This window comes from Scyliorhinus torazame, chromosome 22, assembly GCF_047496885.1.
Source record: "Scyliorhinus torazame isolate Kashiwa2021f chromosome 22, sScyTor2.1, whole genome shotgun sequence".
Taxonomy (NCBI): Eukaryota; Metazoa; Chordata; class Chondrichthyes; order Carcharhiniformes; family Scyliorhinidae; genus Scyliorhinus; species Scyliorhinus torazame.
In genome coordinates this window covers 87,945,702-87,970,114 of record NC_092728.1, presented here as the reverse complement: position 1 = coordinate 87,970,114, position 24,413 = coordinate 87,945,702, and the positions used below count along the sequence as shown (strand labels likewise).

General features: G+C 43.0%; 1 protein-coding gene across 6 annotated transcripts in view; it reads left to right on the top strand.

Annotated features, from left to right (window-relative positions):
• The window catches only part of garnl3 (GTPase activating Rap/RanGAP domain like 3), a 617,196-nt gene extending 606,834 nt beyond the window's left edge, over positions 1–10,362 (top strand). For all 6 annotated transcript variants that reach the window (XM_072488531.1, XM_072488532.1, XM_072488530.1 and 3 more), the window contains 2 exons: positions 2,132–2,252; positions 9,372–10,362. In XM_072488531.1, coding sequence (XP_072344632.1) covers positions 2,132–2,252; positions 9,372–9,531 — 281 coding nt within the window. In that variant the 3' untranslated portion in view covers positions 9,532–10,362. The remainder of the gene's footprint in view (positions 1–2,131; positions 2,253–9,371) is intronic.
• The last annotated feature ends 14,051 nt before the right edge of the window (positions 10,363–24,413 follow it).

Below are 24,413 nucleotides of genomic sequence, written 5' to 3'. Positions count from 1 at the left end.
CACTGCGGCCTCACAACTCCAAGGACCCAGGTTCGATTCCCGCCTTGGGTGACTGTCTGTGTGGAGTTTGCACTTCCTCCCCGTGTCTGCATGGGCTTCCTCCGGGTGCTCCGGTTTCCTCCTACAGTCCAAAGAGGTGCCGGTTAGGTGGATTGGCCATGCCAAATTGCCCCTCAGTGTCCAAAAGGTTAGGTGAGGTTACTGGGTTATGGGGATAGGGTGGAGGCGTGGGCTTAAGTAGGCTGCTCTTTCCAAGGGCTGGTGCATACCTGATGGGTCGAATGGCCTCCTGCGCTGTAGGGATTCTATCAGTCTATATTTGTAAATCCGAAAACAACACATCTAAAAAAGGCAATTTTTGATATCTCATAGACCTTTCGTGCAGGAAGTCCAATTGTTTACAAAGAACAAAGAACAAAGAAATGTACAGCACAGGAACAGGCCCTTCGGCCCTCCAAGCCCGTGCCGACCATACTGCCCGACTAAACTACAATCTTCTACACTTCCTGGGTCCGTATCCTTCTATTCCCATCCTATTCATATATTTGTCAAGATGCCCCTTAAATGTCCCTATCGTCCCTGCCTCCACTACCTCCTCCGGTAGTGAGTTCCAGGCACCCACTACCCTCTGCGTAAAAAACTTGCCTCGTACATCTACTCTAAACTTTGCCCCTCTCACCTTAAACCTATGCCCCCTAGTAATTGACCCCTCTACCCTGGGGAAAAGCCTCTGACTATCCACTCTGTCTATGCCCCTCATAATTTTGTATACCTCTATCAGGTCGCCCCTCAACCTCCTTCGTTCCAGTGAGAACAAACCGAGTTTATTCAATCGCTCCTCATAGCTTATGCCCTCCATACCAGGCAACATTCTGGTAAATCTCTTCTGCACCCTCTCTAAAGCCTCCACATCCTTCTGGTAGTGTGGCGACCAGAATTGAACACTATACTCCAAGTGTGGCCTAACTAAGGTTCTATACAGCTTTGCACTGTTTACCTTGCGAGTTTTATGGTGGAATTGCCAAAAATAAACTTTTTCTCGTACCCTATTATTCAGTGACACTTTCATTTTTCTAACCACTTTTCCAACCATTTTATTGACTGTAGCAAGCCCAGGCTTAGGCTAATGTAAATTTATATGCGGCATCAGAAAACCAAAATGATTTGAAATCCAACATGCAATTCGCCTTGAGGATTTCGGATAAAGGATTCTCGACCTGTATTACATGATATGTTTGCCAAATTTTTAGAATTGTCGCAAGCGTTTCGCCCTTTATTCATAGAATTTACAGTGCAGAAGGAGGCCATTCGGCCCATCGAGTCTGCACCGGCCCTTGGAAAGAGCAGCCCACTTAAGCCCCCGCCTCCACCCTATCCCCTTTATCCCCGTAACCCAGTAACTCCACCTAACCCCTTTGGACTCTTAAGGGCAATTTAGCATGGCCAATCCACCTAACCTGCCCATCTTTGGACTGTGGGAGGAAACCGGAGCACCCGGATGAAACTCACACAGACGTGGGGCGTGCAGACTCCGCACAGACAGTGATCCAAGCTGGGAATCGAACCTGGGACCCTGGAGCTGCAACTGTGCTAACCACTGTGCTACCGTGCTGCCCTATTGATTTGGAAGTTCTCATCTGGTATAATTCTTTTCAGTTTTTTTTTATTCGTACATGGAACGTGAGCGTCACCAGCTGGGCCAGCATTTATAGACCATCGCTAATTGCCCTTGAGGAGGCAGTTAAGAGTCAACCATGTTGTTGTGGATCTGGAGCCACATGTAGGCCAGACCGGGTAAGGATGGTAGATTTCCTTCCCTAATGGACATTAGTAACCAGATGGGTTTTTACGACAATCGACAATGGTTTCATGGTCATCATTAGATTTTTAATTCCAGATTTTTATTGAATTCAAATTTCACTATCTGCAGCATCGGGATTTGAATCTGGGTCTCTGGTTTACTAGTCCAGTGACAGTATCACTATGCCACCGCCTCCCCATTACGGTGCTTAACAGGCACCTTATTGATTTCCAGTTTAGTCCACTAGCCTCAACTACATTCTAGTTTTCATCAAGCCGGCAGCATTGTGCACTCATCCAAACTTGAATATTTTTCCTGCTGTGATTTCAGGTTTGACATCTGAATCAACTACAACCAAATCTGACACAGCGCCGAAACAAAAAAAATGGACCCGGAAAGGAATGGATGAAGAGATCAGGAAAGGTGCTGTGAGATCAACAAGCAGCGACAGGTAAGCAGTTATCAATGTTACGGATTTTCGTGGAAAGAGATTTTAGCATTGGGGAGGGGGGCGGTGGCAGGACATTAACTGCCTTGAAAAATTCCTGAACATCAACGTCAGCGACTGTAGATACTGGATTATTTTGGGATGAGCACTTTGATCTCATTTCGATAGCTTTCCAGATATTAATTATTCTGAATTATTTTAGTGTCACTATTAAACTAGCTGCCAAGTTGTCGGTCCTGAGAGACATTTTATAAGAACACTTAGGATTTAGAATTGAGGAGCTAACACTGGAGCCATAACGGTGACCCATCAAAAATTCAATGGAATTAAATTATTCTTTGTATCACGTTAGTGGAATGAATTTTCACGACGTCCGGTGCCTTGGTGCACCTTGCTATTCTGGCAGAGGAGGGCATTTTGGCATTTAATTGCAAGGTATCTATTTCCAGAGGGCATCCTGTCAGCCAAGTTTGGTAGATTATTTGGTGGCTAGTGCCAATGTACATTTTTGGCGACTGCTGTTCAATATCCATTAATTCTTCAGAGAGCTGCTATTGATACAGCGAGGCCGATTAAATTAGCAGGCAACGTTCATTGGTACGAGGGATTTCTGAGATAGACCAGCATCTGTAATATCCTTTCGCTTTTCTTCACTTTTCCCATGTTAGAGAAACCGGAAAGTTTGATACCTGCACCTGTGAGGATGGAGACAAAGGTTAAAGAGTAGAAAAGGGTACGGTTAGAAGGAGAGGCATGGTGAGTAAATGATGGGGCACAGAAAGAAAGTGAAGAACAGACAGACGGACAAGAAAGAAGGACCAGGAACTGAGAAGGACATAGGGACAGAAGAGAAACAGAGGGCGAGGAGTGAAAGGATGTGAAAAAGACAGAAAAAAGAGAGGCAAGAGTGAGAAAAAATAAAGACAAATACATTAGTACCATGTATGCGCAACCCTGAATGATGTAATGACTCCACCCGACAACAATGAAAGTAGCAGCCTGATTTGGATACATTGAAGCACCTTGCGATGTCTTACTATGTTAAAGGTGCTCCATGATTGGAAATTGTTGTTGGCTGCATGCTTCAATCACCGTGAGGTGGGGAAGGCAGTGTTTTCCATGCCTGCTCAAATGTATTTCGAGGGGATAAGACTCCACACTTGTAAAGTTTCAGTGGTTACTGCCAGTTACTTATTATGTTGTTTTAAAAACTATCTTATTTCTGATTGCAATAGCACAAACATTTTTAGCCATCTTTACTCTGAGACCAGTGCATCATTTCCCAATTTCACACCATTAGAATGCTTTCTGACCTGATTCCAACAGCAAATGTTTGCTGAGCCGATGGAGAAACAGACTGTCACTGACAGTGACTTCCAGAATTCCGCATTGAACAGACGTGTTCGGATCCCAGTGGTTGCTGTCAATTTAACCCTGTAATAATAGTGAGCACGGACAGCCTTGCCTTCACTAGCACAGTAAAATCTGGACCTTTGTAAATGCTGAGCATCCAGTTCGAAAATGTATGTTTTTACTTCATCCCTATTTCCCAGAATCAAATGGGATTGTTAATTTTTTTCCGTCATTACATTGCCACTGCTGGTTGATCAGGGTTTCTTTAATATTAAAAACTCACCTTTTCTCTCATTATGACCTTATCCCCGGTTGCTTTTGCATAGCGACCAATGTTATGCCAGTGTGAAACTACTTCTCCCAGGTGATTCCTGTGAGATGATTGGCTGTAAGTGTCTTTTCCTATAGTTTCTGGATAAACTGAAGAGCTGTGCTTCAATCTCACGTAGAATATTTATTTTATAAGGTTCTCTGAGAGAGCTCAGATCCAGCCAACTATGTTATCAACTCAAACTGTGAATTGTCTATTGCTTTGCAAATCCAATTATCTTCTATGTCAAGCTTTAAAACTGACAGATAAACGTTCAAGCTTGGATGATCACGGATGAAGACACCCCCTCCCTTTATCTGTGTCAGGCCTGCCCCGGCCTATACAAACTTCGAGCTCCAATATTAACAAATAGAGAACATCACAGAACTGCAGAAGCAGAATCACAGGATTGTCACAGCTCACAAGGAGGCCATTCAGCCCCTTGTGTCTGGCTCTGTATAGGAGCAATTTGCCCAGTGCCACTCCCCGGTCTTCTCTCCGTAACCCTTCTTAACCCGTAACCATTCTTACTTTTCAGATTAAAATCCAATTTCCTCTCAAATGACTCGATTGAACCTGCCTTCACCACACTCTCTTTTTTTAATTAAATGTTTTCTTAACGTTTTTCCAAAGAGCGTTTTTACATAACAAAAATAGAAATACAGATAATAAAAAATAACAGTCAACATATCCCAAAGCTTACAGTGAAACTACTTGCAAAACAGAAAAGTTTTTCCTTTTTTTAAAACAGAACAAGGTGGGTTTTGTCTCCATGCCCAACTCACATTATATCAACAGTACCCCCACCTGAACCACCACCCCCTCCCCCCCAGGATGCTGCTGACACTTACTGCTCCCCTAGAAAGTCAAGGAAAGGTTGCCACTGCCGAGAGAACCCCATCAAGGACCCTCTCAAGGCAAACTTTATTCGCTCCAGGCTGAGGAACCCAGCCATATCGCTAACCCAGGTCTCCACACCCGGGGGTTTTGAGTCCCTCCACATTAGCAAGATCCGTCTCCGGGCTACCAGGGAGGCAAAGGCCAGTACCTTGGCCTCTTTCGCTTCCTGCACTCCCGGATCCTCCGACACCCCAAATATCGCTACTGTTGGACTCGCCTTCACCCGAGTGTCCAAAATCCTAGACATCACCCTCGCAAACCCCTGCCAGAATTCTTTAAGCGCTGGGCATGCCCAAAACATATGGGCATGGTTCGCTGGACTCCCTGCACATCTCGGGCACCTGTCCTCCACCCCAAAAAACTTACTCATTCTTCTTCACCACACTCACAGGCAGCGCACTCCACATCCTAACCACTCACTGCATGAAAATCTTTTTCCTTGTGTCACCTTTCGTTTTTTGCCTTCTTTCGCCAATTGGCGTAAATCTGTGCCCTCCTGTTCTGGATCCTTCCACCAGTGGCAACGGTTTCTCCCATCTACTCGGTCCAGACCCCCCATTGATTTTGAATACCTCCGTTAACTCTAATCTCGTCTTTCCCTTCCCCAAGGAAAACAGTCCCAACTTCTCAATAATAAAAACAGAAAATGCTGGATCAGCTCAGCAGGCCTGGCAGCATCTGCGGAGAGAGATATAGAATTCACGTTTAGAGCCCATATTGTGCCGATGTGCATACATGCTTAAATGTATTTCGCTGTATAAATGTACAAAGTTGCTTATCAGTGCATGCAACTATAGATAATAATAATAATCGCTTATTGTCACAAGTAGGCTTCAATGAAGTTACTGTGAAAAGCCCCTAGTCGCCACATTCCGCGCTTGTTCGGGGACGCCGGTACGGGAATTGAACCCGCGCTGCTGGCATGGTTCTGCATTACAAGCCAACTATTTAGCCCACTGTGCTAAACCAGCCCCTGGAATACTGAGATATGACCTCCTGCCAGTAGGTGGCGCCAGACATGCATCACGTGACTGTCGGGATTCGGCAGTCGGTAGTAGGAGGTAGAGTAGGACAGTCGCACTTAGAGTAGCTCCCTAGGAACTTGAGTAACCTTGTATAAAAATCTGATAGTTATCATTCCATGTGTTTGACAATAAATCATCGTTCTGGTTGAATACATATCTGTTCTGTGTGCGCCTTCATCGTCGGGGAACCAAGGAACACAACACATATGACCCTTCTACAGAATCAATTTTTCCCATCTGACTACATAACTGAAGTTCGCCATCCCTGGAACCATTTTGATGAATCTCTAATTTTGCCCAAAGTGTGGTGCCCAGAATTGGATGCAGTCATCCAGTTGGGGATAAATCAGTTTTCTATACAAATTCAACATAATGTCTTGCTCTTATCCTCTGTGCCACTATAAATAAAGCCTTGGATACAGTATGCATCATTAACCTCTTTTTCAATCTGTCCTGCCACCTTCAATGATTTCTGCACATTTACCCCCAGGTCCCTCTTGCAGCCCCTTTAGAATTATATTTGAATTCATATATTGCCTTTCATGACTTCAGGATATCCCAAAGTGCTTGGCAACCAAATGAATATCATTGAACTGTAGTCACTGTTGTGATGTAGGGAAATTGCAATCGTCAATTCTCCATCAGCAAGGTCGCACAAACAGCAAAGAGATAAGTGACAATGTAATCTATCTCAGTCACGCTGGCCAAGACATCAGGGAGGAACCCTCGCCCACATCCTGCTCTTCCTCAAATAGTGCCATGGGACCTTTATGAATAATCTGAAAAACGGTACAGCACTCCCTCAGCACGGTACTGAAATGTCAGCCTGGGTTATGGGCCCAAGTGTCCCGAATGGGGCCTTTAACCCTCAACTTCCTGATTCAGGGAGAATCCAGCTACCGTTTACTGCTAGCCAAGGCTAACACTGGGTCACAGATCAAGCACATTTTTCTAATTGGACATTTTCTGAAGTAAAAACAGAAAATGTCTGAAGTAAACAGCAGGTCAGTCGGCATGCGTAACGAGAAAGGAACATTATGATGCACTTTCCTTTGGAAATAGCATTGAAAAGATGAACAGGCAGCATGCAAGATTGTCTTACCAACATCTAAATCTCGAGAATCAATCATTAACTTTGCTGAGAAGTCTCATTTAAAGGGATTTATATTGTGATGTGTTTCGATCATTAAGATGCAAAATTCTTGATGAGAATCAAATGCATTGTCTAACAATGTTTAAAATCTAGGGTGGGATTTTCCGTTGCCCGACGCTGAAATCGGGAATGGTGATTGGGTGGAGAATGGCTCCCGACGCCGAAATCACGGCAGGCGCTGGTTTGACGCCGGGTTGCGATGCACCGCCCCCTCCAAATCGATGTCATTGAGACGTGTGCGGCGGTCAGTCGCAACCCGTTGGAATGATGTTAGCGGGCCCACCTGCGATGCTCCGCCTCCAATGGGCCGAGTTCCTGACGGCGCGGGCCACGTGGGGGTCTCAGCGGTCGTGAGCTTGGTGTGGAGGCTGCAGAGAGAGAGAGGGCGTGCGGACAGTGTCCACCAGTGCCACATTCAGCCGAGATCTGTGACACTGGCCGGGGGGGGGGGTTCTGCAGGGCTGGGGGGGAGGGGTGGGGAGGTGGCCAGGAAGTGAGCTGTGCGGTCGGGTTGGGTCGGTACGCAGTCCAGCACAGTCGGCACCATCTTTTCCGGCGCGATTGGTGTGTGTGTGGGGGGTGCAGACATGCGTGTGGCTGCAGCTTGTCAGCCCTGCACATGTGCAGCACGGGTGCAGCACGGACACGGCGATTCTCCAACTGTTTTCCATGCATTACGTGGGTGTTTCATGTGGTGCCGGCACTAGCCACTCACCGGTACCTGAATCGGTGCGAGTTTCACGCCAATTCTCCCGGTGTGGAATACCACGGATCCTCCGTTAGCCGACGCACTTAACCTCAGGTCAGAGCAGGTCAGTTCCCCCTGGTTTCCTGGGCACTCTTTATCCCTCAGCCAATGGCTCTGAAGCATGTTATCTGGTCATTTCGACTTTGCTGCTTGTGGGCGTTTGCTGCATGCACATTGACTGCTGCATTTCCTATATTACAAGACTGCACTTCAAAAAGCACTTCATTGGCTGGAAAGGACATCCTGATGTCATGAGAGGTGCTATATAAACACAAGCTCTTCCTCTCTTTCCGTCTCCCACAAACTAATCGGTGCCACAGGTGCAAACGGAAAGGAAAAATACCCCCCTCTCCATTGGCCAGGCGTTGAATCGCTGTGACTGCTGCATCACAACACTGGCGGTACGGTAGCACAATGGTTAGCATTGTTGCATCACAGCGCCAGGGTCCCAGGTTCGATTCCCGGCTTGGGTCACTGTTGCGGAGTCTGCACGTTCTCCCCGAGTCGGCGTGGATTTGCTCCGGCTGCTCCGGTTTCCGGAAATGTTGCACCCCAATGAAATTAAATTCATCCTTTCGTCAGTATCTCACTGGTCAGCTACTACAATTCCTCTATACTGTCGTGTACAGAGAACAAATTCTAACGATAAGGGGCCTTTGAGGTCTTCAGGTTCCCATCACAGCTAGAAAAGTACTTTTGATTTGCTGTGATGTAGGCAAACAATCTGCGCCCAGCAAGCCCCACAGTCACCAAATAAATGACCGGTTAATCTCTCTGTGATGTTGATTGACGGACAAATGTTCGCGAGGGTGCAGGGAAAACTCCTCTGCTTCTCCTTCAAGCCGTGTTGAACAGCTGTAACCTGACAGCCGAAACTGGGAACTCACTTGACATGTGAGCCCGTCACTCAGGCACAACACGCCATCAACCAATTGCTTTCCATCAATGACTGTATGCATTATATGACACCTGATGTGGTCATTTAATTTTATGGGCATAATTATCTCTTCAGTAGAAGCAATGGATTGCAAACACACTGTTGAAAAAGAACTGGGAAGAGAAGGGGGAGGAACTGCACAGGTTAACTATTAATAGGATGGAGGTAGTTTTTGAAGGTTATTTAAAAGTGTAACGTCACCATAGTCTTGGTCGACCATAGGTTGCTTTCCCCTTTGAGGAGCAGAGCTGCCTGGTTGTGATTTAACCTGAGGGTCACTACACCTCAGGCGAGGGGTAAGGTTGAGAAGGTGGGGCCTTCGTGAACAACCTCAGCCGATACGGGATTTGAACCTGCACTGCTGGCCTCGTCTCTGCGTCACGAACCAGCTGTCCGGCCAACTGAGCTAAACCCGCCCCCAAAATGAAGATTATTTACCCCTTGTTATTTTGCCTCCATTTTATTCAGTTTTCGCATCTCAGGAAATATCTCCAGGACGCCTGCCTGGCGACGTTTCTTCAGTGGGACAATTCACTGTGCCTCTTTTACGAAGGGAAACACCAGTGGGGGTCATTATAACCTGACTCACCTGCTGAAAAATCCACGGATTACCCCCTTCCACCGACTCCCCTGGGACCCAGGGATAAAAACCTCAACTCCGAAGCATTTCCTTAGGTTTTCTTTCCTTGTTTGCAGGATCCTAGCGGAGATAATTGATACCGAGGTGGAAACCCAACGTCACTTATCCACCAGCTCCGACCCGGACACGGCGGCCAGCAGAGACGAGAGCCCCCCCACCAGCGGCTCGTTTCAACTGAATACTTCATTGGACGAAGAGATTCTGGACTTGAAGTGACAACTGGGAGACTGTTGCTTTCTTTTTATTTTTTTGTTTAAAATCCCTTCCTTCCCCCTCCCCCTTCCGACGAATCTGTAACCATAGCAACCTGCCCGAAATGTATAGTGCATGTCTGCTCAGTTCTATCCTTGCTTTTGCACCTTCGAAAAAGACCGACAACCTCTGTCCTCCTATTCAATGTGAATTTCACACATTTAATATGAGCCTTGACTAAAAGTTTTGGAATATTTTTGCAGATGATTTAACTTCTTATTATTTATTACCACGTATTTATCTCGTTGAACGGAAGAACTTTGTTGGCTGAAGGTTTGTACATTTTGTTTCGTCGGCCTAATGTTTGGTTCTGAACCCTTGGCCTCTTCGCAGTAGTTTTGTACTCAATGAATATGTACTGTCAAAACTGTTGCTGGACCTCTGTGATGGGAGAAAAAAAAACACCAACTGTCTTAAAATATTGTATTGCCATTGTTTTTAATGCCAAGAATTAAATGTAAATGTTTTGTGTTTCAAATGTTGCCTCTAAAATTACTGAATTCGTACCTACAAAAATATCTATTTTCAGTGCTATAGAGCACTGCTGTGAAAGTAGATTATAATTCTGTTAATTAATATGAAATGAATATTATGGGATATAAAACGTGTTTTGCTTTACAACTTAAAATATGTTCATTTCACCTAATAAGTAAATATTTTTGTTAAGTGAATGGAAATGTAAAAAAAAGAGAAAAGCATTTTCTGTCCAATCTTAATGTATTTACTCCTGAGGTGACCTTCAGGGGCAGTCTTTGTGAAATAATGCTTAAATAAATCTGTATTTATTATCTGGGATACTGCTAAAAAATGTTCTTTTCATAAGGGTCCTCTTTAACAATTGGTCACTATTTGAGCTAAAGTGGTCTGATTGTGAGTTGGAGGCTTCAGTGGGGCAGAATCAGGTGGAGCCGCAGTTTGATCGTTTAGAGATACACAGTCGGGTTGTTGTAACCACTTCATTTAAACTTTGCAAACTCATTCTGAAAATTGATTGCATTGTCTCTTCAGTTTTATTACGGAAAGGGTCTCATTAACTGAAACAGCCATTACCACCAGATGATGTTCGTGTACGGTGCTGCTTAAGGTAGTTGTCATTAATGATCTCTGTCCGCTGTCAACTGGAACATTGGGAATGAACAGTGTAGACGTGAATAATGCTCACAGGCTTCCTAATGGTCTCAATTGGGCTGAAGACATTGGCGATTAAGCTCAGGGCGTTGAGGTCTTACCAACAGATTGTAAGTATGTAAATGTACATCAATTGTTTGCTTCCTATGAGCAAAATGTTTAGTTTTAACCTTCCCCCGCCGCCCCTCCCATGTTCCCCAGAGGCGGAGGGTGTGAACAATGGGAAGTCCCATTGACAGCGGCGGCACGGAAACATCCCACTGCCGGCCAGTTGGGGGGGAGATTTCTTAATTAGGTACTCGGGTGGGTGGGATGTCTTAATTAGATGCTTGGGTAGGGGTGGGATTTCTTAATTAGGTGTGGGGGGGTGGCGGGGGGAGGGTGATAATGATTCTTAATTTGGTATTAAAGTTGCTGAAATTAGACTATTAATAAGAAAAACCATTGACCAAAATCTTAAACCCCATCCCTGCAAATGGACATTCACATTCGATGATAGGACTATCTTTGATAAAGAGAGATAGTTTTTTGAAGAATAAAGGGATTAAGGGTGTTCGGGCCGGAAAGTGGAGCTGAGTCCACAAAGGATCAGCCATGATCTCATTGAAGGCGGAGCAGGCTCGAGGGGCCAGATGGCCTACTCCTGCTCCTAGTTCTTATAACTTGTCATATTATTCACTAAGTTGTGCTTCCCTTCCTCCAACATCAAATGGACTTACAAACAACAGTTCTGAGGTAGGTTAAGGGTGTATGTTAATAAAGTAATAAATAGTGCAGTGAAGGAGGACCCATTATTATTACTTCAAGGTAAGTCATGTAATTATGTCAACAGGGCAGAAAGTTAAGTTGATGCTAAACATTAGAAATAATCTGCCATGTAAGGTAGTTAAATCGAAGACAGGCGACTCAAAATCATCGCTGGATGCCAAGTGAGGTTTGATTTACCAAGATTTGGCCTTAGTTTGGAACATTTGGTTCACCTGATCAAAGAGCAGCTCTCCGAAAGCTCGTGATTCAAAACACAGTAAGACTTCTTACTGTGCCCACCCCAGTCCAACGCTGGCATTCCACATCATGGATTGCATAGCCTTTTCTCGACCAGAATGTTTGCTTACTTCCTGGACAACTTAATTTTCCTGATGTCCTGATGAGTTTCTGATCACAGCCCTCCTGCCATCACAAAGACTATCTACTCCTGTCTGTGTAGACTCACCTCTATCTCAGTTCAGCTCCTGCCAAAGCTTTCATTCATGCAGTTGTTACCTATAGATTATCCAATTGCAATGCTCTCCTGGCTGGTCTCCCACATTGATCCCTCCATGAATTTGAGGTCACTCAATGGTCTGCTGCCCATGTCTTAACTCAGCCAATCACACGTACCTGCCCACTTGCTCGCAGTCAGGCAGTGCCTTGATTTTAAAGTTCTCATGCTCGTTTCCAAATGCCACCGTGGTCTGTCCCCTCCCTGACTTTGAAACCTCTTCCAGCCCCACAACCCTCCCAAGATAATTTCTCTCACCTAAAGCTTTCCTCCTCATTATTCTCAATTGTAATTGCATCACCAATGGTGGCTGCACCGTCAGCTCCGGAATTCCCTCCCTGCACCTCTCCACGTCCTGTTCCTTCTTTTAAGACGCTCCTTTCTCTAGTGCCTCCTTATGTGGCTCAGTGTCACGTTTTGTTTTCCAACACTCCTGCCAAGTGCCTGAGAATATATTAATGACGCTATGAATGAAGGTTGCTATTGTCCTGTGCTGGGAGCCTTGACAATCTCATTGCTTCCAGCCTTTGTTAACCAGAGATTTTTTGCAGGTTCTGAAATCTGCATTGAAATCTATTCCCACTTTAGATGTGCAAGGCCCAGGCAGCTGGCAGGGTTCCGCCCAGGCCTGGGCTGAGACAGCAGGGCTGGGACAGGTGCTGCACACATTGTGTGGGCTGCGCTGGGGCAGGAGGCTGTGATGTTCTTTGTTTGTTTCAATTAATATTATTAAGGTTGTAGTGTTGCTACAAAGAACATGCAGAATTTGTACTAAATCAAAGTCAATTTATTTGCACTACGCTATAAACTGTGAATTCTTAAGTATGCCGAAAAAGCTAAGGATTAGATCAAATAATTACATTCCACAGAACTACTAAAAAAACACAACTGTCTTTAACCTCTCCATTAACACACGCCAAGAACACACAGACCACTGTGTGGCATGTGATATGTGCTCTTACTCCATCTAGTGGCTGGATGCTGTAATTACACACTATTCTACATGGTCATTCATATATACAAAGATAATATACTATATGTACAAAGATGATATACTAGATATTGTTGCAGAGGCTCCCAATCACAGAGTAGAGGAAACTTCCCTTCGACTTAGGAGAGTTCTGTAAATATCCTGGACAACAAAAGAGAAGTTGGTGTCAGACCATAAAAGATAAATGAACTGAGAAAAATATGACAGATAAGCAAATCCCTCATGAACTGAATGTTTACTGAAAGGTATCCAAACACACACTGTGCTCTGTTTTATAAATTTGACTTGTTTTTATTTCAGGCAGGTATAAACTGACAAGCCATTTCTCCCTCACAACTTAATAATTTAACAGCAGTTTTTATTTTGGATCTTGCTTGGGAGGAACAGTTAGGGAATCTGAAATGTCTTCAGGCGATATTTCTTTCATAACAGCAAAACAACAGAAAAAGCTCAATTGCAATCCGGTGACGAGATGAAATCAAACTGCACCGTTTCTTGGTCATTGCCTTTTTGTTCTTCATCAGTGCTCGGCCGCAGAACCAGAGATTACGACTCAATAGGGATGATTTTTTAAAAAACATGTTTCAGATTAATGCACACATTAAGTTTACAATATCGGGCAGGCAAGACTTCCGAGCCTGTTGCACGTTCGAAATCCCGAACATCAGCGTCTCCGCTTAATGATGCAACGACACAGCTTTAAAAAATCATTAACACGAAGCCAACCTTCTACTCCCCTGAACCGCTCAAGCACCGATTTCTCCACTTTCAGCTTTGGAAGTAAAACTGTTGAGCAGCGATTTCCCCAGAGCGTTTATGACCTTGTCACCTTGCATTATCAGTTGTATGGTGATGGGATTGCACGATCTTCCTCAACAGGCACCAATCCCCACCCCCTTTTTTCATCACATCACTCTCAACATTACAAACAGATCTGGATTAAAATCACTAATTTCTCTCAATCACCCCGACGTTTACTTCTACTTTTGGATTTAGAAGTTGTTACCTGGATAACAGACCCAGAGTACGTATTTTGCCCAACACTCTCTCTCTTTCTTCTGTTGCATTGTACAGTTCAGCTCCATGACCTGACCAGGGGCCGGGAGTCTTGCACAATGCATTAAGAAGTAACATTGTCACTGACCCCTGCATTCAACCAAACATACGGCTCAGGAGTAGGCCACTCGGCCCCTCGAGCCTGCTCCACCATTCGATAAGATCATGGCTGATCTGATTGTAACCTCAACCCCACATTCCTGCCTACCCCCAACACCCTTTGTTAATCAAGAATCTATTTAGCTCAGCCTTAAAAATATTCATAGACTCTGCTTTCACTGCCTTTTGAGGAAGAGAGTTCCAGACACTCACGAAAAAAAGTCTCCTCATCTCCATCTTAAGATGCGGAGATGCCGGCGTTGAACTGGGGTGAGCACAGTAAGAAGTCTTACAACACCAGGTTAAAGTCCAACAGGTTTGTTTCAAACACTAGCTTTCGGAGCGCTGCTCCTTCCTCAGGTGAATGAAGAGGTATGTTCCAGAAACATATATATAGACGAATTCAAAGATGCCAGACAATGCTTGGAATGCGAGCATTAGCAGGTGATTAAATCTTTACAGAATCCAGAGACGGGGTAACCCCAGGTTAAAGAAGTGTGAATTGTGTCAAGCCAGGACAGTCGGTAGGATTTCGCAGGCCAGATGGTGGGGGATGAATGTAATGCGACATGAATCCCAGGTCCCGGTTCACACTCGTGTGCGGAACTTGGCTATAAGTTTCTGCTCGGCGATTCTGTAAAGATTTAATCACCTGCTAATGCTCGCATTCCAAGCATTGTCTGGCACCTTTGAATTTGTCTATATATATGTTTCTGGAACATACCTCTTCATTCACCTGAGGAAGGAGCAGCGCTCCGAAAGCTAGTGACATCGAAACAAACCTGTTGGACTTTAACCTGGTGTTGTAAGACTTCGTACTGTCCATCCTAAGAGACTGACCTGTAGTTCTAGATTCTCCCACTAGAGAAAACATCCACTCTACATCCACTCCGTCAATACCCCTCAGGATCTTATATCTTTCAATCAAGTTGCCTTTCATTCTTCCAAAGTCTAATGGATACAAAAATCAACCTTTCCTCATAAGACATCTCACCCATTCCTGGTATTAGCCCAGTAAACTTTCTCTGAACTGCTTCTTATATCTTTCCTGCACAATGGACAGGAGGAATTTCAGTTCAAACCGTTCTTGTAGGTGGAGTCATTTATGGCACAAAAGGAGGTTATTGGCCCATTCTGTCTTTGCCAGCTCGCCATGGCCAGTGAGTCCCATTCCCCTGCTCAATTCCCATAGCCCTGCAAGTATATTTCCTTCAAGTGCCCATCCAGTTTCCTTTTGAAACCATTGATTATCTTTGCTTCCACCAACCCAGTGGGCAGCGAGTTCCAGGTCATTGGCACCTGCTAAGAAAGCTCTTTCTCAATCCCCTGCATCTCTTGTCCAAAATCTTAAATCTGCATTTTCCTATCCTGCGCCATTAGCTGATGGGTCAGTTGTTCCTTGTCCACTGTCTCCAAATCTCTCATAACCTTGTACACTTCAATCAAATCTCCCCTCAATCTCCTTTGCTCCAAGGGGAGTGACACTTCTGCATCCTAATCTTGTTACGAAAATCCCTTATGCCTGGAGCCATGCTGGTAAAACTCCTCTGCACCCTCTCCAGTAACCTCACAGCCTTCCTAAAGTGTGCTGGCCAGGACTGGAGCACTATAAATGAATTGAGTTTGTTTTTGTAAACTGCTGGTGTTGGTAAAACAAATCTGGCAGGAGAGCGATTTTAGCAATAACCGCAGATGTTGTCCACCTTGTGACTCTGCGGAACTCTTCTGAATGCGATATGTCATTGCCCAGATGTGGAACTGTTTTTCTGTTAACATTCCTTTCTCTTTAGTGAGGTTTGAGTCTTCTCCACTGGCAATCAGCTACCACTAGGTCTTAATCGATGCGATTGTATATGTATTTTCCGAGAAAAAGTGTGATTATTAATTTGCATTGCGTTAGCTGATCTGTATTGATGGACATACGCATTGGTCTTTGAAGAATGATTTTTTTTGGCATGGAAATAGTGCAGTTTGCTGACTAGCTAACTGTAGCTTTAGTCGAATCCACTGAGTCAAGGGAACACCTGCATTTGGATAGCACTCTTCACGACCACCGGATCTCTCAAAAGTACTCAAACGCCAATGAAGTACTTCCAAAGTGTTGTCACTATTATAATGTGGGAAATGCAGCAGCCAATTTGTGCACAGAAAGATCCCACAAACAGAAATGTGAGACTGACCCGGATAATCTGTTTTCTGTGAATTGGTTTGTAAAATACTGCAGCTGTTGGAAAAACTGGAATGCAAACAGAAAATGCTGGTGATGCTCAGCAGGCCTGGCAACATCTGTGGAGCAAGCGCGTGAAATAACATCTCTCGTGCTACCCAAAAGAAACAGGTGTTATCCATTCACCTCCTTGATATTTATGGGATCCCACTGTGCTCAAAATCCTTGCCATGTTTGTCCGCATTACAATTACCACAGTGCATTCAAAGTAACTTGTTGCCAGTGAAGGGATTTGAGATGCTCCTGAGAGAGGTGATGATGAAATAGATGTAATGATTACTTCATGATGCTTAATTCAGAATAAACACAATTCTGAGCAGGATTTAACTCTGAGCCTGCTTGGTCCTCACAATCTCCCTCAATGTTACATTTCTGTTAAGGACTTCAGCTGACGATTCAAGTTCTTGCAGCATCTTTTGAAAAAAATCAAGAGGTTCATCCTTGAACTCGCAATGCTTAGTCTTCAAATGCCTTTGAAGATTTGAGGGTTTTAAACTTTCATTTGCCAGTACTTCCCTGCATATAACACACATTAGCTTTGCATCCTGATTTGCATTGGCACAATTAAAGCCAATCTTTCTACTGCTTTGTTCCCGATTTCAGATTTTTCTTCATTGTTTGGTCACCAGAGGCCCAGGAGCTCTGGATACAGCTCACACCAGCACTGTTTTGTCCTGCCCTGGACTCTCCTGTGAAGCCCTCTCTTGCACATTCACTTGTGAGATCCTGGCCTGTTTGTGTTCTGCCCCTCTCTTTTTATATAATTATCCATCTTCAGTTCTTCACACAGTACCGTTGCCTGCTTGCTGGTAACTACTGTGATGGGCGAGGCGTTTTCAGAACCCCAAAATGTATCATGGAGTTCAACCTTCCTCTCCCTTTAATGGATTTGTTGCTTTTCCTAACACACGGCTTTTTCCTTAGGTGTGGGATTACAATTATGGACACGTGGGTTTTTAAACACAAAACAATGTTTATTTCATGAACTCAACTTAACATCTTAAATAAACATTGGATCTCTTAACTCAGAAAATATTGCAACAGTAAATAATTCCCTAAAATGTTCCTTCCAACATCCAAAAGGCTTCAAACCTTCAAAACAGTAATACACCAGTTACAGTTAATATATATTTTCTGTTTTATGGCAGAGATATATATGCTTGGTTGACTTCAGCTCCAGCACCTTGCTTTCTTCCTGCAGCTCTCTGGGAACACACAGACACACCCAAGCTGCTTTTTCAAACTGGCTTTCTCTCTTCAAGCAACTCACAGCAAACCAGAACTTCTCAAGCTGCTGTCTCAAACTGGCTTTCTCCTTTTAATCAGCTCACAGCAAAACAGCCGGGCACTTTGAAGCTGCTCTCAGCAAAACCAGCCAGGCACTTTTTAAAACTGAAACTTCAAAATGACTGAACTGAGCTGAGCACCACCCACTCTATGACATCACTGTTTTCTTAAAGGTGCATTGCTTAAACATCAAATCTTAAAGGTACTCTCATGACACCTCACCCCAAGAAAAAAAATAAACCATCAACTTCAAGATGGTTTCATTTTTCACTTTTGCACCATCCACTAAGAAATGCACACAGTAAATATACATTTTCATTTAAAGAAAACAACACACTCAAACAGGTATAATAATATAGTCCATTTTTCTTCGTTCTTCTTCCTCCAACCGAAAACATTCTCGATTGACAGTCTCTTTGAACAAAGTCTCTGCACAATCCATCCATTCCTCTACTCCTCGGCATTTCTCGTTAAAATCAGATAATTTCGTTCAATCTGACCACAGAGTCCCTTGTAATTCACCAATACAGGAGCATTGGTAATCACAGCTTTCAGGCAGTCAAATCCCTGTTGAAAGTCTGCTGTCCATTGAAATATTTTAGGTTTCTTTAGCAAGTCCATCAGTGGAGTAATCACTGTTCGATCAAAGCCATTCATGCTAAGAAATCGTATTATTTCCCTTTGTCTTTATATCGGAAACTCCGGAAGGAAAGTGATTTGGGCTTCTCCAAATTCACTTTCGGCTAGGTTCATCACCAAACCCGCTACCTGAGGTCGATCGAAGAACTCCATACAATGTTTTAAATGTTCTTTCCATGTCTGGAAGTTGTAAATAAAAGCAGATTGTCCCACTTTCTCAATGCAATCCTTCAAACGTGGGATAGGATAAGAGTCTGTTCTTGTAACTGCAGTCACCTTTCTATAGTCCACACACAACCGTTGGGTACCATCTGGTTTAGGTACCATCACTATGGGTGAGCTCCATTGGCTGCAACCCACTTCAATTATGCCATTCTTCAGGATACTCTCAATCTCTCTGTTAACCTGTGCCAATTTTAAAGGATTAAGTCTATATGGATGGTGTTTGATAGGAACAGCATTTTCCACATCTACATCATGTATAGCCATTTTAGTACTTATCAATTTATCTCTACAAACTTGCCCATGTGATATCAATAACTCTTTCAGTTCAGTACGTTTTTCCTCTGGAAGGTAACAACAATTCATCCCAATTTTTAAGAACATCCTCATTTTCCAATTTAATGTCTGTCAAATTCACAATCATCTGGATTTGGTTTGTCACTTTGAGTTAGAATCATTAAAATCTCCTTTTTCTCTCCTTCCCTTTCAAAGTACCTTTTAAGCATATTCACATGACAAACTCAGTGAGTCTTCCTTCTATCTGGTGTTTTTACCACATAATTCACCTCACTTAATTTCCTTTCAATCTGATACGGTCCACAAAACCTAGCTTTTAAAGGCTCCCCTACCACTGGTAACAAACACTAAAACTTTATCCCCACTGGCAAAACTACAAACTTTGGATTTCTTGCCCGCTACCCGTTTCATCACATTTTGTGCAACTTTCAAATGTTGTCTAGCCAATTCACCTGCTCTATTTAATCGTTCCCTAAAATTTGACACGTAATCCAATAGTGTAATTTCCGATTTTTCACCCACCAATTTTTCCTTAATCAATTTAAGTGGTCCTCTTACCTCATGACCAAAAATTAGTTCAAAAGGACTAAATTTGGTAGACTCATTAGGTGCATCCCTAATTGCAAACGATACAAATGGAATTCCTTTATCCCAATCCTCTGGATAATCTTGACAATACGCCCTCAACATTGTCTTTAATGTCTGATGTCACCTTTCTAACGCTCCCTGCGATTCTGGATGGTACGCAGTTGATTTAAATTGTTTTATTCCTAAGCTATCCATAACTTCTTTGAATAACTTTGAAGTAAAATTTGTTCCTTGATACGATTGAATTTCTGTGGGTAGTCCATATCTAGTAAAGAATTTAAGTAACTCCTCCACAATCCTTTTAGGTGTAATAGTACGTACTGGAATGGCCTCTGGAAACCTAGTAGTCACATCCATTACAGTCAAAAGATATTGATTCACACTTTTTGTTTTAGGAAGCGGTCCTACACAATCGATCAGGACCCTTGTAAAAGGTTCCTCAAATGTTGGAATGGGTATTAAGGGCGCTGGTTTTATCACTGCTTGAGGTTCCCCTATCACTTGACATGTGTGACATGATTGACAAAATTTAACTACATCTTTATGTAGTCCAGGCCAATAAAAATGTTTCTGGATTTTAGCTTGAGTTTTCCTTATTCCCAAATGACCTCCCACTGATACCTCATGTGCAACTCGCAACACCTCCTTTCTATACCCTACCGGCAATACTATTTGATGAACTTCTGCCCACTTTTCATCCGCCTGCATATGTACAGGTCTCCATTTTCTCATCAAGACATCATTTTTACGGTCATAACACTCTGGTATGCTCTCAGATTCCTCTTCCGTATATGCTTTCTGATATATCCGTTTTATTTCCACATCTTTCTGTTGTAACTCCGCCAATTTTCCTGAACTAAAAATATCCGCCTCATCCTCCACCTGTTCTTGTTCTTTTTCAACCATCTGATCAAAAATCGTTTCTGATAATTGCACTTCAACTTCATCTTCACTCTTTGATTTCTCCTCTTGTCTTAACCTGTGACTTTGCGACCTTGTTACTACATAATCCGGAAAAATCCCAGGATATTCGTCCTTCAACACTTCAGTTGACTGATTTTCCACTGGCTTATCAACCACAGTAGGCATCACTCCCACCTGCGATCTAGCTATATCATTACCCAGGATAAACTGTATTCCTGGACAAGATAGTTTATCTATTACTCCTACTACCACTTCACCACTCTTCACTGGACTTTCCAACCTTACCTTATATAATGGCACGCTACTCCTCTCACCCTGAATTCCACATATCACCACCTTTTCTGGCAACATTCTTCCCAAACTACATAATTCCTCATCTCTTACCATTAAAGATTGACTAGCCCCTGTATCTCATAAAATTGTGACTTCTTTACCTGCTCCTCCTGATACACATGAGTAAACTTTACCCACACAAGTAAATTCTTCAAAGACATCTGGCACCTTCTTAACAATTACTTCTTGAACAGGCTGTACAATCGTTTGCACCTCCTTCGCTTCCCTTGGGCTTTCCTTTACCACTTTAACAAACCCCACTGTCTTATCCTGTTTTACCACATCAGCCTTCCCAGTGTTTTTCTTCAACCACCAACACTGTGACTTTACATGGCCTAGTTTATTACAGTGAAAACATCTGAAACTTTTCATTTCTTTTCCACCCTCCTGGATTTCTTTTTTAATCTGAGGTACACTCTCTTTATCGTCTCCTATCAGATCACCTTTACCTTTACCACTTGAGTATTTCTCATGTCCCCAATTTCTATCCCTCACCGGCTGAAACTGATGTCGGAAACCAATCTTTGATTTATGAACTAATTCATAATCATCTGCCATTTCCGCTGCTAATCTTGCGGTTTTAACCCTCTATTCTTCCACATGAGTTCTCACTACATCAGGAATTGAATTTTTAAACTCCTCCAAAAGTATAATTTCTCTGAGAGCTTCATACGTTTGGTCTATTTTCAAAGCCCTTATCCACCTATCAAAATTACCCTATTGATCCTTTCAAACTCCATGTATGTTTGACCAAATTCTCTCCTTAAATTTCTAAACCTTTGTCTGTTGGCTTCAGGCACTAGCTCATATGCACCTAAGATGGATTTTTTCACCTCCTCATACATTCCAGATATCTCCTCCGGTAGTGATGCAAACACTTCACTAGCTCTACCTACCAGCTTTGTTTGCATCAGTAACACCTACATGTCCTGTGGCCATTTCATTTGTTAGGTATCATCTCAAATGAAATGAAAAAGGCTTCTGCCTCCTTCTCATCAACCCTTGGCAATGCTTGGACATATTCAAATAGATCCCCACCAAGCCTTCGACTTTGACGCTCTTTCTCACTATCCTCATCACTATCAGCCAACTGTACGTTTCCCTTTAGACCTGCCAATTTTAACTGATTGTCATGTTTCATGGCCATTTTCTGAAGTTCAAACTCCCTCTCTTTATCTTTTTCCCTGATCTGTATCTCCCTTTCTTTTTCTTTTTGTTCTGCTGGGGCTATTCTTTCTTTTCTCCTTTCTTCTCTCTCCTTTACTTTTTCCTCTCTCTCTCTTTCTTTTCCCTCTCTCTCTCTCTTTCTCTTTCTTTTTCCTCTCTCACTCTCGTATGCCAGCCGCTTTAATTCTTTCTCCTGTTCTATTTGTTTAATTTGCAACTGAATTTTTGCCATTTCCAATTAGTGAAGCTCCATCTAAGGCAACTTTAAATGCTTAACTACCGCCATAATTACCTAATCTTTTTGCATTTTGGCAGGTAATGTTAACTGCAATGTTCTTGTCAAATCTCACAGTCTGCTTTTCGTTTCTGTCCGTAAAGTACTACGTGTGACATTCTCCACCCCCAAAAACTTCTGAGCCTCTGAAAGAGCCATTGTTCAAAACATTCTCCCCACTTAAACTAAAATACCACACAGGAAAAGCAACAATCCTTCACTGTCTTTAAGTTCACAAAAGCCAATCCAATAGATCGACTTTTATCCCCCTCGAGCCTCCAATTGTTATGGGGGAGGCGTTTTCAGAACCCCAAAATGTATCATGGAGTTCAAGCAACCTCTCCCTTTAATGGATTTGTTGCTTTTCCTCGCACACGGCTTTTTCCTTAGGTGTGGGATTACAATTATGGACACGTGGGTTTTTAAACACAAAACAATATTTATTCCATGAACTCAACTTAACATCTTAAATAAACATTTCATCACTTAACACCCCTTCAAAGATAACCCAGAAAATATTGCAACAGTAAATAATTCCCTAAAATGTTCCTTCCAACATCCAAAAGGATTCAAACCTTCAAAACAGTAACACACCAGTAACAGTTAATATATAGTTTCTATTTCATGGCAGAGATATATATGCTTGGTTGACTTCAGCTCCAGCACCTTGCTTTCTTCCTGCAGCTCTCTGGAAACACACAGACACACCCAAGCTGCTTTTTCAAACTGGCTTTCTCTCTTCAAGCAACTCACAGCAAACCAGAACTTCTCAAGCTGCTGTCTCAAACTGGCTTTCTCCTTTTAATCAGCTCACAGCAAAACAGCCAGGCCCTTTTAAACTGCTCTCAACAAAACCAGCCAGGCACTTTTCAAAACTGAAACTTCAAAATGGCTGAACTGAGCTGAGCTCCACCCACTCTATGACATCACTGTTTTCTTAAAGGTACATTGCTTAAACGTCATGTCTTAAAGGTACTCTCACATGACACTACAAAATGGAGGAATCTCTCCTCCATGATTTTGCGCCCAAAGATTGGACATACAGGGCACGTGGCTGTTTACATGCCGGGCGCATGACCTTCTCTCTGGCGGTAAGACTCTATCTTTTTTATTTAAAGGCCGCCCTCTTTTTTTTACTTTGAAACTTTATTTCCAATACTGGATTTTTCCAGATTTATGACTTTTTATTACTGAAAATTAAAACAATTTCAGTTGAACATGCACACCCTTACATTTACACATAAACTTTGTTTTAAATATATTCCCATTTCTTTAAAAATTTAAACAAGTATAGGAAAAAGTATAATCTTGTTTATATTTTACAAACTATGATTTTAGACGAGATGAAGTAACTTGTCAAACACACACAATGTCACAATATTTCTTACTAGTTCCACCGCATTGCACTATGCAAACATCCAAGTCATCTTGTTCTTCATTCTCACCAAAAGCACTTTCTCTTCCTGGTTTCCAGAGAGTGGTGACAGAAATAATGACAGTGTAGGTTTCTTCCAGTGTTGATACGTGTCAGCCGTATTGACTGGCCTCGTTTGATCAGCATTCCTCCCGACAAACCTGGCCTGGCTTCTTCTCACTGTCCAGTAACAGCATTAACCCCACTCACAGGCTGCTGATCACTTTCCGACCAGCACTTCACGTTGTGGGAGTGCAAGCGAACGTTGTGCCGGACGTTGAACAGCTTACCACGGAGCTGCAGGTCGCATGCTTCCAATCGGTGGCGGAGGATGAGCTGAGCAGTGCGCAGAGCACTAGCACCAGAGCGGAGCTCCAAGCAGGGGCCACAAATGCTAGCATTGCTTGCCAAAATGGACGCCCGTCAGCCCCTGTAGGATGTCTTACTTTTCTCTTAAAAATGAGGTACTCAGTCTGGTTGATTGGAGGTGTCCAAAACACACTTTTTTGCGAATACTCACTTAATACACACTTGCATAAGAACTGAATCAAAACTTAGATCAAAATAATACATAAACTTGTCAAGACATAGCGAAAAATCATTTTAAACATAAACTTGAGAAAAAGGTAAAGAAAATACTTTTTAAATAAAAGTGATTTCAACAGATGCTTCAAGAAGTTTGGAAGGCTTTCCGTCTCAAAAATTAGTCTTATGATCATATTCTTACGGAAATCCTTATCTATAGTTTAGTCCCCTACTTATTTTTCATTGTTTTTAACTCTTGGCTGAGACCCCCTGATTCGTTCAGAAAGGTGTCAATCATTCGACAAGTGATTAGTTCATTAAACATTAATCACTTACTCAAGATTTAATTAACATTTCCCTGACACAGTACAGTTTCCCATGCCACTTTCTCACGGTTAAAGCCTTTACGTCATG